This window comes from Mastigoproctus giganteus, chromosome 7, assembly GCF_048544385.1.
Source record: "Mastigoproctus giganteus isolate SK-2022 chromosome 7, ASM4854438v1, whole genome shotgun sequence".
Lineage (NCBI taxonomy): Eukaryota > Metazoa > Arthropoda > Arachnida > Uropygi > Thelyphonidae > Mastigoproctus > Mastigoproctus giganteus.
In genome coordinates this window covers 187,974,105-187,991,726 of record NC_143581.1, presented here as the reverse complement: position 1 = coordinate 187,991,726, position 17,622 = coordinate 187,974,105, and the positions used below count along the sequence as shown (strand labels likewise).

Below are 17,622 nucleotides of genomic sequence, written 5' to 3'. Positions count from 1 at the left end.
GTATCCAGAAAGCGTTCGAAAAATGAAGAACTTCGTAGTTACTCTTCTTCTGATGTCTACTTTCCTTCTTTTCGTAATGCCAACAAAAGGGGGTAGAAAAAACCAAAAACAGTGGAGGAATATAGCAAAGTTTTGTGGTAAGTGAAATTTCCAATACTCATGCAGTGATTGCACTCAAGAATATCTTTTTGCTTCTTTCTTTTTGAAAGTTTATGTTATTTGAAGCATCAATTCAAAACTGGAGAATCTTTCTTAAGATCACAGTTAATAAGATAGAACGGACTTATAATGGTTCTAGGAAGCGCTTGCTTTTATCGCTTACACTTCATACATTGAAATTTTACAACAGAGAAATTTTAGAAATTTCAAACACTTGTTTAAATCAGTATCGATTTTAGTATGATCTGTACATTTACAAGCCGATTTGAAAAGACAGTGGTTATAATCACTGTCCTCCCCACACCGGGTGGAAAAGACTTGAGTTCGAATCCCGTCATTGACGAGAGGAATTTTTATGGACCCTTTTTACAATGTGGCTGATTTATTCGGTGTCAGGCAATAGTTGCATGGTTTTCTTCCGGAATATCGGATTTTTTTGTCAGCAAAATGGAAAATTGACCACAGAACACACGCAATTCGCAAACATAATATGTACGTTACAAAATGGTCTGAGTCCCTTTAAACCGTACAACAACAGTGGTATCAGCATTGTCCTATAAAGTGTCATGATCACCGTCGTGTCCCTGCTGGCATACTTCCTACACAATACTGATAGATCCCTTGAGCTGTCCTTGCAGCCAGTCTGTAGTACATAGAGAACTTGCGATTGGACTGTAATTTCACTCTCAATTCAATTGTTTGTTCTGAGTAATCGCAGAATAACTGAGAAGCAATATCTTTCATTTATCAACCAACATTAAACCTCAAGTGCTACCTTTCCCATCGGTGTATTTCACTAAGTGATCTTGCAGTAGTATGCCTTGATTCCTCTCATTAACCATCTTGCCAACATTTGTATCATGTCAGAGTTCGACATTATTAAATACTGAAAACAATAAGATGCCCATCACTTCGTTCCAATTTGTACAGTATTTTTTCGCGTGGATCAAAAGTATCAAAAGTTTTAATGAAATCTAAGTACACGATGAATTATTATTTTTTGCATCCGGTTCTTTTGTGACCACATCATAGTAGTTAATCAGGATGGTCAGACAAGATCAGCCTTTAACCAATCCATACTGTGATTCCTGTATAACTGGATGGCTGGACTGTCCAGATTGTTCTCCGTTACTTCTTTAACCAATTACACCATTATTTTCCCTGGAATAGAAGTCATGTTTACAGATGCAAATTACTCACTGTGCTGTTTCTTGTTAACTCCTGCTGTAGAATGTATATGCATCCCTATATATCTATTGGGATGATAGTACAAAGAATGCTGAATGACGTCTCGAAGAGTGAGATAATTACATATAATTTAAGGCGTTGTCGTAGTGTGTGTCCCACATATTCACTAGGGGAATGCTCTCAGCATGTGATGAATTTGCTGCTCATTAAAAGGCATTCTTCCCTAAATACACCTTGGGTGAATCGAACACGAGGTCAACGGTTCCACACGGGCTCCACATGTTTACAAGTCGATTGTTTGTTTTCATTTCGGTAGAATTAAATCCAGCGTTCATCTTGCCTTGCAAAAATTTTGCAGCTTTGAAAATAATCCTTTATTTGCAATTACTTAAAACCTGCCACCTCCTTTATTGCAGATACCAGAATAATAGAAACACTATGGTATTTTAGAGGCTAAAATTTCAAAACCTGAGGACAAAGTGCCAAATAGGTTGTTGCTTTGATGAGTTACTTTCATAAACAGTATGTACATAATACATGTTTTGTCCAAAAATGAAAGCTTTTTGTTGTAAATAATTTCCTTGTGGGTGACAAGGAAATGGTATTAATTTATCTCCTCCCATACCAGGTATAATAGGCATGAGTAAGTTTGAATTTTGGCAATGACGCAAGGAATTTTATGGGCTGTTTTCACAACATAGCTGAGGGGGGATTGCATGGTTCTTATTACCGGAGACTCAGGAGTTTCGTCCAGAAGACAGTAAACTGACTGAAGAACGCTCAAAATTAAAGATGCACTACAGTGACGACTGATAGTCATAGATTGTTTTGGTACTTAACCTTAATCTTACAATTTTTCCCACTATATCATTTCAAATACATCCTTCTCTAAATATTACATTTACAACTAGTTGTACTGGGCGTAACGTACGCCATCTTTCTGATTATGGCGTAAATAATTTAATCTAAATCCTTCGGTCTTCACCATTCTTGTTTAGCGGTGATATAATTCTACAGCAGCCATCTGTGGGATATATGCATATGTCTCTATTTGCAGTTGGTTCCCCGTCTTCTCCAACAAATATTGCAGCAACGTCCGTTTTGGATGTATATGCATTATATCGACTCTTAATCATCTCGTCCAGTTGTTGCATTACTTCGGCCATACACCCTTGGTTCGATTGTTTTTCAAGCCGTTGCGGTGAGACCAAATGGTAAGTCTGGCTGCGTATTCTAAAACAGTATGGACCATTTCAGGTGGCGATTTAATCTCTGCGCCCATTGATGCGACCGCCATTGCTGAGTTGTACTCGCCTATATGTTCTCTGTAGTTATTTGCTTCACGTGTATCGCCTGAAAGCAGCTCAGACAGTGTCTGAGACAGTGGGTCAAGTGAAACGTTTCCATCATGACAGCATTTAGTGTGTTTAACTCATGTCCCCAATATCTTGCATTGCAATACTCACAGTTTTAACACATATTTCCTATGTCATACTCTTCCACATTAATTACAGCTTGTTGATTATTCGCATCCGGTACTTCTATTTGATTAGTCCTAAGGCATCTTCTCATTTCCAATCTTGCTTCTCTTTCTTCAATGTTTTCTGTCCGTCTTCGTAGTCGTAGAGTTTCTCTTAGTCTATTAGATCTCTCCTCTAATGTTTCATTAGCATTTCTTCTACATTTTATAAAAGTTCTTACACATTGTTCAGCCATTTTTACACTTCTTAAAACTTAGAAAGATTTATTAAAATTGAAGACAGAAAATATAAACATACATCGATAGCTTTCAGGCATAGGTGGCCTTCCTTCAGTCGAAAAACGTTAGTTCAAAAATTAATAAAGAATGTCGTGTACGGTGGTCATGCGAGGTGAACTGCGCGAACGAGGACTGGCAGCAATTAACAGTTGGAAAATTTGGGCAGCATATCTAAGCGTTTTATATACATCGATGAGCCAAAACATTATGACCAGCGAGTTGTTATGCAAATCGAAGCAACTGCAGGTGAACTACAGCGAGTGCGCGGGTTGGGACACGGTATAAAAATCACCTGATACTGAGCTCCGTTAACCAACGTTACTCTTGTTCTTCAGATGGGAAAGGCAGCGGACTTAAACGAGTTTGACAACGTTTGAAGAGTTCGAAATTGTAATGGACAGACCACTGGGTCAGAGCCTATCCGAAACGGCACGGCTTGTGGGATGCTCAAAACATGTGGCAACAGAAGGGCGATTGTGGCGCAACTTGGAGGTAATTGGAATGAAAATGGGGCTGCGTAGTCGCAAGCCGCTCCGAGTGCCCATGCTAACCACGGTTCACCGGCGACAGCGCCTACAATGGGCACGCGAGCATCGAAACTGGACCTTGAGTGATTGGAAGAAGGTCGTCTGGTCCGATGAATCACGTTTCCTGTTGCATCATGTGGCCGTCCGGGTACGTGTGCGTCGTTTACCTGGGGAAGTGATGTCGCCTGGATGCACCGTGGGACGAAAACAAGACGGTGGCTGCGGTGTCATGCTTTGGGCGATGTTCTGCTGGGTTACCCTGGGTCCGGTCATCCATGTGCCAAGTACTCTGACATCTACCACCTTTCTAAGCATCATTGCTGACCAGGTATACCCTTTCATGGCAACGGTCTTCCCCTCTGGCGGAGCCGTCTTTCAGTAGGATAATGCTCCAGGGAACACCGCCCGGATTGTTCAAGACTGGTTCGTGGAACATGAGGAAGACTTCCAGGTATTGCCTTGGCCTCCAAATTCCGCAGACATCAATCCCATCGAGCATCGGTGGTTTTTGTTGGAACAGCAAGTGCGATCTGTGGCGTCTCAACCACGGAACTTACAGGAGTTAAAGGATCTGCTGGTTACGTGTTGGTACCAGATACCACAAAACCCATTTAGAAATCTTATTGAGTCCATGCCTCACCGGATACGAGCTATTTTGGCTGCACGTAGAGGACCAACATCATATTAAGTAGGTGGTCATAATGTTTTGGCTCATCGGTGTATATAGATATTTCATTTATTTGTTTTTCTTTGAAAGTTCAATTTAGGAAGGCTAAAGGTCATAAATATTAAAAAGAATAGAATTATCGATCGCTTTTGTATGCGTTAATATTTTTATATTTAATATTTAAAATTTTGAATATGACTGTGGGTTTAATGCGTAATATCTGTTCCATACGCATCTCCTCTTTTTTTAAAATTTCAGTGAATCGAAATATTACCAGTAGGTTTTCTAAAGTCTACATGGCTGCTGCGAAATGCTTGAGCAATGTTACCGATAAGGTAAGTTTATAAACATTACTTAGAACACTCGTTTATTGTAGATCAAGTTCATTTTATTAATTGAATGGTTTTATTCGACCGAATTATATTAATCTACTGCCCATCAACACACTTCTTTCCTTATGTCCAATCCACTGGGCGATCATTTCTAAATTATACATTGAATTTATGACTTGTTTAAAATCAAATTAAGTTTAAAATCAAATTAAATTTTTGTGAATAAAACTTTTGGTCATTAATGTGTTAATATCTTGGAAATATAAAAGTTTTGATACCTAACTTTATAGGAACTTTTATTTTCTTATCTTCGGCTGCAGCCTAAAACTCAGCAAATAATCCTACATCTATTCTGTTCAATTTTAAAACAGCTTTTATTAAAAGACAAAGATTCTTTTTGATACGATATTTCACCACATTTTCTGTAGTCATACAAACATAAATGCCAATTAAATTGCTTAAATGTGCAAAATATGATTGTTTAGCTAATGATTTCGTTCTCCTTTCAGTATAAAACTGCTCAGATAAAATGTTACAGCGATAGCGAAATTTTCAAGAGTATTAGGCAGATAATGATCAATGTGAGGAAAAAGGTAAGGATTGAAAATTTCTTACTTTTAAAAATATACAAAGCTTTACATTATGTTTCTAAAACAATTCATTTTAATCCTTTCGAAGGACGTATTGCCATGATTCAGTTGCCCATAGCAGACTGATGTATGCGGTTACTCTCCCGTAGAAGGTTAAATGCGTATCGTAAGTCGTTCGCACACAGTTAGGTTAAGAGTCAGTAGTCATTATGTTGAATACTATATCGTGTTAAGGGGTTAACATTGTGTTAAGTGATTCTAACAAATGGCAATTTTTTTTCATAGTGTTGGACATTGTGATTTAATCATGCGAATTAGTAAAGGAAGTGCATAAAGGAAAGCATTATGATCGAATGGCGATCATAATGCTTTCAGAGACAAAAAGAAATTCATCATTTTCTTCGACAGCAAGAGAATTATTTCACAAGAAATATGTTATGAAATTTGACGCGAATATCTTATCTTTATTTCCTTACTGGAAATAGAATTTCCAGAAGGAAATAATTAAACTCTACGTAAGTAATGGTATAGCTTAATACACAAAACTTAAAGTTGAAAGCGTAATACGTATGACTGCATTTAGGTATTTGTTAGTTTGCTGTAGTATTCTCAAAATTTAACTTGAACAGAATTTATACCTCAGATCAGAACAGCAAAGAAACGGGCTCAAAGTATCGAAAGTGTGTGGCTTGGGCTAAAGTAAAGAATGCGGTTTTCCTACGAATACCATAAGAAAAGTGCCACTTGTGCGATGTTTGCGGATCAATCTGGAAGGGACATGATACAACCAAGGCAGAGAATATGAGAAAATTAGGTTCGAACTCAGCGTTATGATGTGTGTTTGTGTGTCTTAAAGAATAAGGTGGATGTCCTGGAAGGAATAAAATAGAATCCATTAAAATGGAGTTCAAATGGAGAAAATCAAGCTCTCAGGTGCTCAACACAGCGCCAGAGCTTACTCTTGTGCATCAGGCAACAGTGCCAATCCCCCATGTCGAACAGGAGGCAGTTTCTGCATTGTCAGAGAAACGAGAAATACATTGTGCAAAACAGATAGGTTGAACAAGTTATTGATTATTAGTTATTGTTGTTGGATTTTAGAAGCATCAACAACTAAGGTCATATTTCTCCGTATGTACTGTCTGTAAATTGCGTGTGTTCTGTTGTGAATTTTCTGTGTGCTGCACAAAAAAACCCTGTGTTTCCAGCACAAATAAAAAGCATGCTACCTCGCCTGAGACCGACTAACCCAGTCACGTTATGAAAAAGACTCATAGAAGTCCTCCCGTCATTGACGGCATTTGAACTGAAGCCTGTTTTGGGGAGGACGGCGATTCTCTCAACTGTGCTACCAATGAGGGCTAGGTTGAATAGGACCACGGTAAGTTTTCCACGGGAAAGAGGGATGACGTTGTAGAGCAGATGTCATCTTTTAAGGGCACAAAAAGCGATATCTTTGTACACGTTGACACAAATGATATTAAGAATAGGAAATCTAGGGACTCACTTAACTAGTGCACGAATGTTGGGAAAAAAGCAGGCACAACAAGAGGAGTACATATTAAGAGTCTTGTCAATCATTTCAAACCTTGAGACTTTGTAAGGCTAATTGTGTAGAATTTTTCGCAGTGTGGTCTGTTCTTTTTCACAGGAGGGACTGTTTATACAGGGATGTAATACACTCAAATAGAGGAGAAGCAAGGAGATTTTCTGACGCTGTAGGCAGTGTGAGGTGGGTCGGGAAACTACTAGTTTGGGGGAAGATACACAGAATAATAGATTAAATAGAGACGCAGGCAGATGAAAGTGATTTTGTATTGTACTGTTGGAACATGAGCAGCAGCTTGGAAAGCAGTGTCAGGGATTTCTGGCTGTGCTGTGGGTCATTATGGATCAAGTAAATACATGGCCTGTGTTAGAGTAACTAAGAGCTAAAACATGTGCCTCTATACTTGCATCTATACTAATGCTAGGAGCATTCTAAATACATTTGAAGAATTGATCAAATCATTAAATCATTGTAGGTATATCGAGGATACAGTTCCACTCAGATATAAGGGATGCATAGTTTGAACATGGGGAGAGGAAAAAGAAAGGACAGACATGACAAGAGAAGAAGGGGTTATGTTTTTACTTAAGAAGCATATTAAATCGAAGGCACCCAGTAGACTTGGGAGGTCAAGGCAATGTTGAGTATATGTGTTGCGACATAAGCACTGTGAAAATCAAAATTGGAGGAGGAGTGTGGTGTGTTACAGGTATACAGTTTAAAAACTGTATACTGTGGGACCAACTAAGAAATATTGCTCAAGGTTAAGACCTAAATATATAGCAGATGAACAAATGGGATTCGTGGCAGAGAAGAAAAATGAATGGGGTGCATATAAATTATCAGGTGATACAGAATTATATGGTAGATATAAATTAGTCTGTAGTCAAGTCGCAAATGAGGTTAGACAAGCTAATGCAGATTGTGAGAAGTCTCTGGCAAAGGATGCAAAGAAAAGCAGAAAAGACATTTTTTTTTACTTATATTAACTTAGAAGGAAGGGGGTTGAATCACATTGGTTCACCGGTCAATGGTGCAACTGCTGATGAGTCTGCTCAGGCTGCTGAGCAGACCTTTGTACCTGCATTGACACATGAAGATTTGTTTGGGGAGGGTGATGCCAGAAGTTTATCAAACTCCAACAGGGCGCTAAATTATTTTGTGATAATTGAGAGGAAAGTAGAAGAGAAAGTGTCGCTGTTAAACCTAAAAACAGCACCAGGGTTGGATTGGATCTATCCAATTATATTAAAGTAGGCAGAGAAGGAGGTAAGTAAACCCATGATTATGAGAGCATCTTTGAAAATGCTGTCATAATCATCTTTTCGTCCAGTTCACGGGAAAGGTCCCTGTGAACTGGACGAAAATCTCGAGTTTCCAGGAGGACTGTGGAAAATTTTGGATGATAAGTATCTTAACTCTAGCGATGATTTGAGCATGTTGCTAGGCATTGGTAGCCTTTGCATCTGCAGGATTTGAGCCATTGCTGTTGTTCTGCACTGAGGAGGAAGTGTGTTCTTGTACGTACCCAATGTGAGCAGCCAGAATTCTGATGAATATGGTTTTGTCGTAGTGCGAGTTGTAGACTCCGAAATTTCAGTTGAATGGAATAGCAGTGGACAAAGGACGGTCCGAATGTGTTTGCTGTGTCGTCAACATATTGCACATGTTGCTCGGCAACCCATTTAAGACAGATGGCAATTAACTCCTAATTTGGAGTAAGTCGCTCTTCTCAAGTGAGTGGTGGCCGGAGACCATGGGTACGGGGACACCATAGAGAGGTGCTTAGATGACGGTAGAGGAACACTCTTAATAGGGTCATTAAAGCCTAAGAGAGTCATAGCAACTAGATAGATATAATAATTTTTAAACTAAAATTTATATATACACACTTTAGTAATTATTATTCCTTATCCATTATATACCTGAATATTCATTATTCATATTCTTTCTTTATATAAATTTAGGTTTCGAACATAACTATTGAAACGGAAAAGGACTGCCCTAAATATTTTGCTGCTACAGAAGAAGCATTGAAATCACAGAACTGCACAAAGGAAAAACTGAAAGAAATGGTAAATGTCTAACTAAAATTAAATCTCTTTATATAACACCAATAGTTTGAAGTCTTTCATATAAGAAATGAAATCATAGACAGTGTTAATTTCAAATAGTTCCTTAGCAAAATATTTTCAGTTATCCATTGAAATAAGATTTAAAAATTTCCACTGATCGGGCGAGTTCTATAGTGATAGAGTGTTGTACACTGTGCTGCCACTTTATTAGGTTCACCCTTGCTGTGCACACGAATGGTTTGGCCCACAACGTTGCGTCACATGACCACAGTTGTGGATATAAATACAGTACAACAACCTTTATAGTATCAGTTAAGCGTACAAATCGTAGTAAGAATGGGGAAAAGGAGTGATCTAGCGCACTTCAAACGTGGCATGGTAGTAGGTGCAAGACGTGCTGGACAAAGCATTCTCTGAAACGGCAGTTTTCCTGAACTTTACACGCACCACAGTTTCAAGGGTGTATCGAGAATGGTGCAATGAATAGAAAACATCCTCTCAATGGCACTCCTGTGGAAGAAAATCGCTTGTTGATGAGAGAGGTCAGAGGAGGATGGTTAGAACTGTGCAAGAAAACAGACGTGCCACAATGTTACACATCACGTCAGATTTGGATTTTATTGGCGCATTAGCAAAAGGCTATAATGCCATCCCGTCAGAATACAACCTTGGTGCGCAGAACAAAATATCGCAATGGACCACTAGTCGCACTTTGTCGCGAATGGGCTACAACAGCCGACGGCCACATCGCGTATCTTTGTTATCAATGAAGAACAAGAGAGCACGCCTCCTGTGGGCACAGCAACACCAGCACTGGACTATCGAGGATTGGAAAACAGTTGCTTGGTCTGATGAGTCGAAGTTCCTGGTGCATCATGTTGATGGAAGGCTAAGAATTTGGCGAAAACAACATGAATCCATGGACCCGTCACGTCTGACGACAACTGTGCAATGTGGTGGGGCAGTGTTATAGGTGTGGGGAATGTTTTCTTGGCACACATTGAGTCCATTGATACCCATAAATTCACGTCTTAATGCCACATCGTACCTAAACATCGTTGCTGACCAAGTGCATCCGTTCATGCTGACAGGTTATCCTCAATCAGATGGTTACTTCCAGCAAGGTAATGCGCCCATGCACAAAGCCCGAATCACTATGGAATGGTTGCAGGAACATGACAATGACTTTTCTTTGCTGCGGTGGCCCGCTCACTCAGCGGACCTCAATCCTATTGCACATCTTTGGAATGAGCTGGAAAGGGCTGTTGGCTGCAGGCCTACACCTCTGTCGAATCTCAAGGAACTGCGTGACACACTCATGTCTTCATAGTACTCAATTCCTGCACAATGTTTTCAGATCTTGTTCAATCCATGCCTATTCAGGCTGTTTTGAAGACTAAAGAAGGCTCAACACCCTACTAGGTAGGTGTACCTAATAAAGTGGCAGCACAGTGTATATTTCTAGAGTTTTAAGCAAATTCTCTACTGTATTTATACATATAGGGCCTAAAAAGTATCAGCACAAAAGTTCCTAACAAAGAAAAGACACTTCACTTTTATTTATATATTAACCCTACTAACTATTTATCTATTTCCGCTTGGTCATTAATTCAACTAAATTGTAACGCACAAGTCACTGCAAAGCTGTCAAAAATAGCCCATATACTGGGCAAAACCTTTGTCAAAACATCAACGACCACCTCATATACCCCCCCGTTTTCGAATAAACAAGACAAGGATAGAAAAATACAAATTGAATTTGTCCAAAACAAATGGCGAACAGTACAACTGTCCTTTAACATTTCATAAATTAAAACGTACTCTATCACAGAGAAAGCAAAGCCTTGCAGGACAGACCAAATTCACTGTATGATATTAAAGCAACTCGATGACTAATCCCAAATGGCATTACTAGAATTCAATAACAGAATCTTCCTAGAAAACAAATTTCCAGACAGTTGGCATCATGCAATAATTCCAGTTTTCCCAAAACCAGGATAAGATCTCTCTGACCCAAGCAGCTACTTTCCAATAGCTCTAAAAAAGTTATTGCCTATAGGAAAAGCTATGAAAAAAAGTTATCTACGATAGGCCAACAGTTTTTAAAGAGTAATAATCTTCTCGACCTAGGACAGCATGGTTTCAGAAAAAAATTCAAATTATAAAACAATGCACGTAATGATCTTTTCGACATAAAAAAGCTTCGGTTACAACATGGCTTTAAGGAATTCTTCAAGTCCTATGTCACTTCGGATTATGTGGACATTTCCCTAAATACTGTATATCCAAAATTTCTTACCACACAGGACATTTCAAGTTGGGTTTCAGAATGCTCTTTCAAAAGTTTTCACCCTAGAAAACCGTGCCTCAAGGGCCCGTGCATATCACCACACGTTTTTCTATCAAAATAAACTCCATAACTAAAAATATACCAAAACCCGTTGATGCCACTTTATATGTTGACAATTTCAGTACTTCCTATCACTCTCAGAATAAATGAAACATAGAAGGGCAGCTACAAGGAAGAATAAACAAAATAAGCAAATGCATAAACAAATGGCCTCCGGATTTCCACACAAAACTTGCATGCATACACTTCTGTAAAAAAAAAACCAACACCTTGATCCTGAACTTAAACTGGACGGACATATAATTCCAGTAGTACCGAACATAAGATTCTTAGGGCTTCTCTTGGATATGAAACTAACATTCATTGAACATATTAAACAATTCAGATATTCATGCCTCAAGAAATTAAACATACTCAAAGTTCTTTCTGCAACAATTTGGGGAGCAGATCGATATACAATTCTTAAACTTTATTGAGCAATAGTACGTTCCAACTAGATTATGGGGCCCATTTTTACGACTCCTCGAAACTAAGTGCACTGAGATGGTTAGACTCTGTACACCACGGTGGGCTCCATATTACACTTGGAGCTTTCCGCACTTCACTAAGAAACTATCTCCGATCATTCAAATAGAGACTTTCTGTATTCATCTTACTTGGAAGTAAGATGGATACAGAAAGTATTTTCCACTGTATTTTCAATCCTGGGGGAAAACAACTATACCGAGAACAAACTACCAGCAGCTACATGCAGCATACACAGTCCAATATGCACATCACACTTTCTTATATACTCAGGGGTCAAAAACAAAGACTTGTTTCGCTCAATACCACATTCAGCCTTTCTCTCAATACCATATACAGATTACAAAGTCCTCAATCCAGCAAAGCAGTACAAAACAATAGCAATGACACTGGCAAGAAATTAAACAAACACTTCGACCATGCCCTACTAGCTTTCGATCCAACAGTCACGAAGAAGTGACCATTGCTGGATTGCGAATCAGGCATATGCATATGAATCACTGTTAGAAGGAACTTCACCTACTCAGAGGTGAAGTTCCTCCTCAATGCCAAAACTGTAAAGTTCCGGTTCAAGATTTAATATACAACGTCTAAGGGCACTTCAAATTATAGTGAACGCTCAAAATAACGTTCCTGGTTGAAACATTTCGAATGCATATAAAATTTATCCAAATTCGAGGTCAGTGTCTTGGACAAAGATATACTCAAGAATGGTTTTGATAATGCGTGATAGATTGTTTCGCAAAAAATATTTAAATCTCTTTGAAATTCTACATATGGATTTACTACGATTTATACTGTCCATTTTGTTTTAATTTGTTTCCTTTATGTATGTCAATACGTTGATATATATTTCAAAAAGGTTTATTAAAATTATTCATTAATATCATTCGTTAAAATTGTTCTTAAAATCTTTCATTCATTTTTTTTTCTTTTAGTGGAAATCTGGGAAGCAGCAGGTGAGACTTTTTATTAAAAGTAATTAGAATAAGCTGACTTTTCTTTATAATACCATAAAAAGAAATTTAGTTGAAAATTGGAATATTTGAGTAAACATGAATTGAAAAAGAAAATTTTCATTTTCTGACTTAATTTAGGTTGAAGAGTGTATGATGAACGAAGAGGTAAGACTTCATTTGATATTTTAATGCATATAAATAACGCTGTGATATTCTGTAAGTAAGGAAGCCTATTGATATACATAAAATCTCTTACAACACACAATTGATATGATGCTCACAAAGCTATTACAAATAAAACATTGATTGGAAAATAATACTAATAAAGAACATTAATTAAGTTTCTTAAATTGAATTAATTAATCGTTAGAGGTATAATGAAACTAAAGAGAAAGCACGAGCCTCCCACTCTATACAGTCATCTAATCTGAAGATTAGCTTTTAAATTAATCAGACCATGGATAAAGTCTGGTTCTTAATATTAATAACATGGATTATTAGCTGTACACCAATATATAAAACTCCCGAAGTACAGAAGAGTCTTCCTTAATTTAATGTTTAATTTGAAAAAAGCCTTTTTTTATTTGAGAGTGTTTGCATTTCAGATTTATATTCTTGTAGATGATTTTTAAAGGTTGGTCGCTGGAGCCAACCTTGGGTCTAATGTTTTTAAAGATATCAACCATGGAATAAAGCGTACGTTGTCGAAATTTGCAAACGATATAAAGATTGGGATGATGGTTAATGATGCAAGTCAGGCTGAGCTTCTTCAGATTGATTTGGACTAGCTTCGTGGATGGGCTGAAAAATGGCAGTTCTTTTAATGGTCTCAAAAATACAGTTTTTGATTTGGAAAATAATAACCCGAGAATAAATTATACACTAGGTAGGGTAGAACCGAAAGCTGTAAATAAGGAGAGAGATTTGGACGTTAAAATGCAATCAGACAGTAGGGTTTGTATGCAGCGTAAGTTAATGGCCAGGCAGATAGTTTTATGAATGGTCTACCCTATCTTTGCATTTGGGCAAAAGGAAGTTATAGTTATACAAATCAGCGGTGAAACCACATTTGAAATACGTCTCAAAAGTCTGTCAATTCTGGAAAAGACATTGAGCTTTGTGAGTGAGTCCAAAAACGAGAAACTCATATCGCGAAGATAGCAAAGGGACATCCATATAGGGAGAGACTGTAATCTAGGTGTGCGTTAGAGATCGTCGCTCTTCCCCAGACATGGTCATTTTCCAAGCTCAGGGAATCTTCTTATACGGATGTCCCTATGTTATTCTCACTAGATGAGTCTCCGGTTTTAGACCAACTCACGAAGCTCAATGTCTTTTCCTGGAAGCGACTTACAGACTTGAAGAAGTATTTCAAATCCGGTCTCCATTGTTTTGTATAGCAATGAAGAAATACTCATCATCATCATCATCATCAGCCATTTTCAATCCACTGCAGGATGAAGGCCTCTCCAGCAACTTTCCAGTTCCTTCTGTTTTGAGCACTGGCCATCCATTTACTACCCAAAAACTCATGAATTTCATCTATCCATCTCCGCCTTTGTCTTCCAGGTTTTCTTCTAGCTCCTCTTGGGTACCATTCTGTTATTTTCTTAGTCCATCTGTCATCATGTCTTCGAGCTATGTGTCCTGCCCAAGACCATTTTAGTTCTTTACTTTTGATAAGAATGTCCTTTACTTGAGTTTGCTGCTTAATCCATATCCAGAAGAAATACTAATAGACTAGAACTAAGAAAATTTGTTTTGTTTGCGTGCTCTCAACAAATTGACTTCCTCAGTGGTTGAGGTTGGTAGTCTAGTGAATTTAAAGGACATTTGGATCGTTATATTCCGGAAGTGGAAAGCGTGTAACACGAGAGATAAAGATTGTATTGGAAATTCAGTAGAAAACCTTGTGTGTGTTTCTTAAGTGTAATGCTATCATATGTATACGTTCTAGAATATTAATGCCATGGACAATATTTTGGTATGTCACTCTTCGTTAAGAAAAGGAAAATTATTTTCTACCCATTGATCATTCTGTACTCCTAGAATAGAAGAGACTTTCAATTTGCTTTTACTTGAAATAGTCCAGATAGATGAATTTTTGTTTGACCAATTTCTTTATATAATTTCAGGAAAGTGTAAAGGCAGATTACACAAAAATGAAGGTAAGAAATAGCATGAAATTTCTTCTTAGTTAATTTCTAATTAACTTAGATATTTTAAAAGAACATTAAAGTGTGTTTCATTATAAACATCTAGATGAAATTCATCATTCAGATTTCGCTTTATGCAGTTAGAAAAATTAAATTAAAAAGTAAACATGAAGAATTAAATAAAAGCATAATACAACCTAATACAGTTTTTCTGCATAAAAAATATATTCATAAACTTGTTAAGAAGTATTGTCTTTTTGTCAACAAGTTTAAAACAAACAAAATGTACCATCGCCCACAGTAGATTTCAATTTAAACAAAATACCTTTGAATGAAAAACTTCAGTCCGATAATTGCTTCTTGTTTTAAAATTAATTTTTAGAATAGATTATTGATAATATGAAAAAGAAAGTCGTAACCAATATTTCTTCAAAAACTGTGGATAATGCAGTAGAGAAATTTTAGTAGTTCTAAAATCGAGTGGAGTGTTTGAAGTGAAACTTCTTTAGGCGCGCTCCAGGGAATTTTCAGATGCGAGTAACTTGCGTTCTTGGATTGAAAAAAAAAAAAAAGCGCAACGAAAATGCGACCTTTGCCATAATTAATGCATTACAGGCATTCAGAACATCCAACTATCGTACCCTAAATGCTCTGGTTCTCATGCGATCACCGAAGTTAAGTAGTGTTTAGCCCAATTAGTAATTGGGACGTTGACCACCTGGAATACTCGAGACGAGTTGAACAGGTACTTTGCGATTCACTTCACATTTGCAAGACCAATTAAATTTTAAAAAACTACGAGTGATCAAGTAAGGGACCTATCTGACCACCTCGATAGGAATGGTATCCTTATTTGTTCTTAATAAAGGACCATTTCTATGACAAAGTTCCTTCCTTTACTTGCCACTGTGCACATGTGGCACATAACATTCAAAAAGCGATATATAACAACACAATATTCATAATTTCAATGTTCTTTATACAGCTGTGCATCCATCTGATCTTTAAGGAGCAGAAATACGGCCAAGAGCCACATACAAAGAACTGCTCTTCTTTGAAATTAGATCCTCAGAAAGCCAAACTACAAATTAAGACTTCTATTCACGGTATCAAGGGAACGAATGTGCTAGAATCTTAAATTCAATCCCTTGTATCCGATACTAATTCCAAACTTCCCCATTCCGGCAAATCAACCAACAGAGAATCGACTACTACAAATTTTTCAATAGCAAAGAATACAGAACTCATACCATGACCAGTATCCAAAACAGCTTCATCATTTTACGTTGTGCAAGATGATGGTAAGCTTAATCTGAATTCACAGTACACTGAATCCACAAAAGTGTGGTTGGTTTGACTTCAAAAACTGTGTACTTTTCATTACCTCAGCATATATTTTTTCTGTATTGTTTCCAATATTAAAATGTTCATTTTGTGATGTATTTTTTTTTTTTTTTTTGTATTTTTATAGAAATGTATGGAGGAAGCTTTGTCAAAACTTAAAAAGGAGGAAAATGAAGGACCCTAATTAAAAACAGATTTTTGATATTTTAGTTTTGGACAATGAATCCTTAATAAAATATTTGATTCTTTGGTAACGAAAACAGTAGTTTGTAAAGAAGCTACTCAAAAAATCATTTCTAATCTTTAAAAAAACAAATGAACAGCTAATGCAGCTACATCGAAGTTATGACTGCTGGCATTCTGAAATCATTACTGCAATTGAGGTAAGAATATTACAGACATTACACAGACGAGTGCTCTTCTGAAACAGATTTCTTTTTCCCAAGTCACGGAAATTGAGATTCAAAGGAACTGAGTCAGGAAAATCGAGAGTGACTGAATTTTAAGAGAGGTATTGCACTCAACACACACAAAAGTAATCATACAGTGGCGGACAAAAAAAACTGCATCACTTGTGAATGAATTTTGCAAATAACGTGTTTTGCGCTGCATTGTGGGTTGCAGAAATGTTCAAAATGATTTGTTAGATGGGATATATATCCCTGTGAATGAAATCCAGTAAAAAGACTCCACCTGATATACCTAATTGCCATAAATATCTTCCCAAAGGGTAAAATGCGTAATTAATGGAAATATGAGAAATCATGCAAATGAGAATCATGACAACAACCAAACACACATTTTATTGCATTTACGTGTACAAACTGAAATGAAAAGTAAGCGTGTATTATGTATTGTAAATCAGCAAAATAAGTCCTCAATATTTTGTTCTTTCTCCTCGAGCTGCAATTAAAGCCTTGCAACGATCTGGCATAGAGTTAATCAACTTCTAGATATACAGTTGCCCAATTTCGTGGTACCACACCCTTACAATGCTCTCCTGCAGCTGAATCTTACTTGTTGGCTTCTGAGCAATTTTAGATGACATTATGTACCAGCAATTTTCAATAGGGTTCAAATCTGCACTGTTCAAATCCGGGCCAGTCCAACGCTGTAATGCCAGCATTTATGAGGTATGACTGCACCTTAAGGGAGAAAAACGAGGGAAAACATTGGCGTAAGTAAATTTTATGCCTTGTGAGGCAAGAAGACGAACTCATCATTAAATCTGAATAGCATAAAACTCACCAATTTTGCTGTGTGCCAAGGTGCTGAGTCCTGTTGAAAAATACAGTTTTGGACGTCTGTGTGGTGATCCCTAATAACGGGTTTTAGGCACTCCTCCAAGGTAGCAATGTAGGTTTCCGATTTCGCCGTTACGTTAATAAACTTAATTCCCCCCACCCCTTTGCTTGTTATGCATTCCAGACCATCTGACCGGC

The 17,622-nt window shown here is 37.4% G+C and overlaps 1 protein-coding gene across 1 annotated transcript; it reads left to right on the top strand.

The window, feature by feature from the left end:
- LOC150083466 (uncharacterized) lies at positions 1-16,382 on the top strand. The gene is made up of 8 exons (XM_090377309.1): positions 1-137; positions 4,559-4,635; positions 5,142-5,225; positions 8,739-8,846; positions 12,660-12,680; positions 12,819-12,845; positions 14,816-14,848; positions 16,308-16,382. The coding sequence occupies exons 1-8, from the start codon at positions 23-25 to the stop codon at positions 16,362-16,364; spliced, it is 522 nt and encodes a 173-aa protein (XP_090233435.1). The 5' UTR covers positions 1-22; the 3' UTR covers positions 16,365-16,382.
- Positions 16,383-17,622: the final 1,240 nt, after the last annotated feature.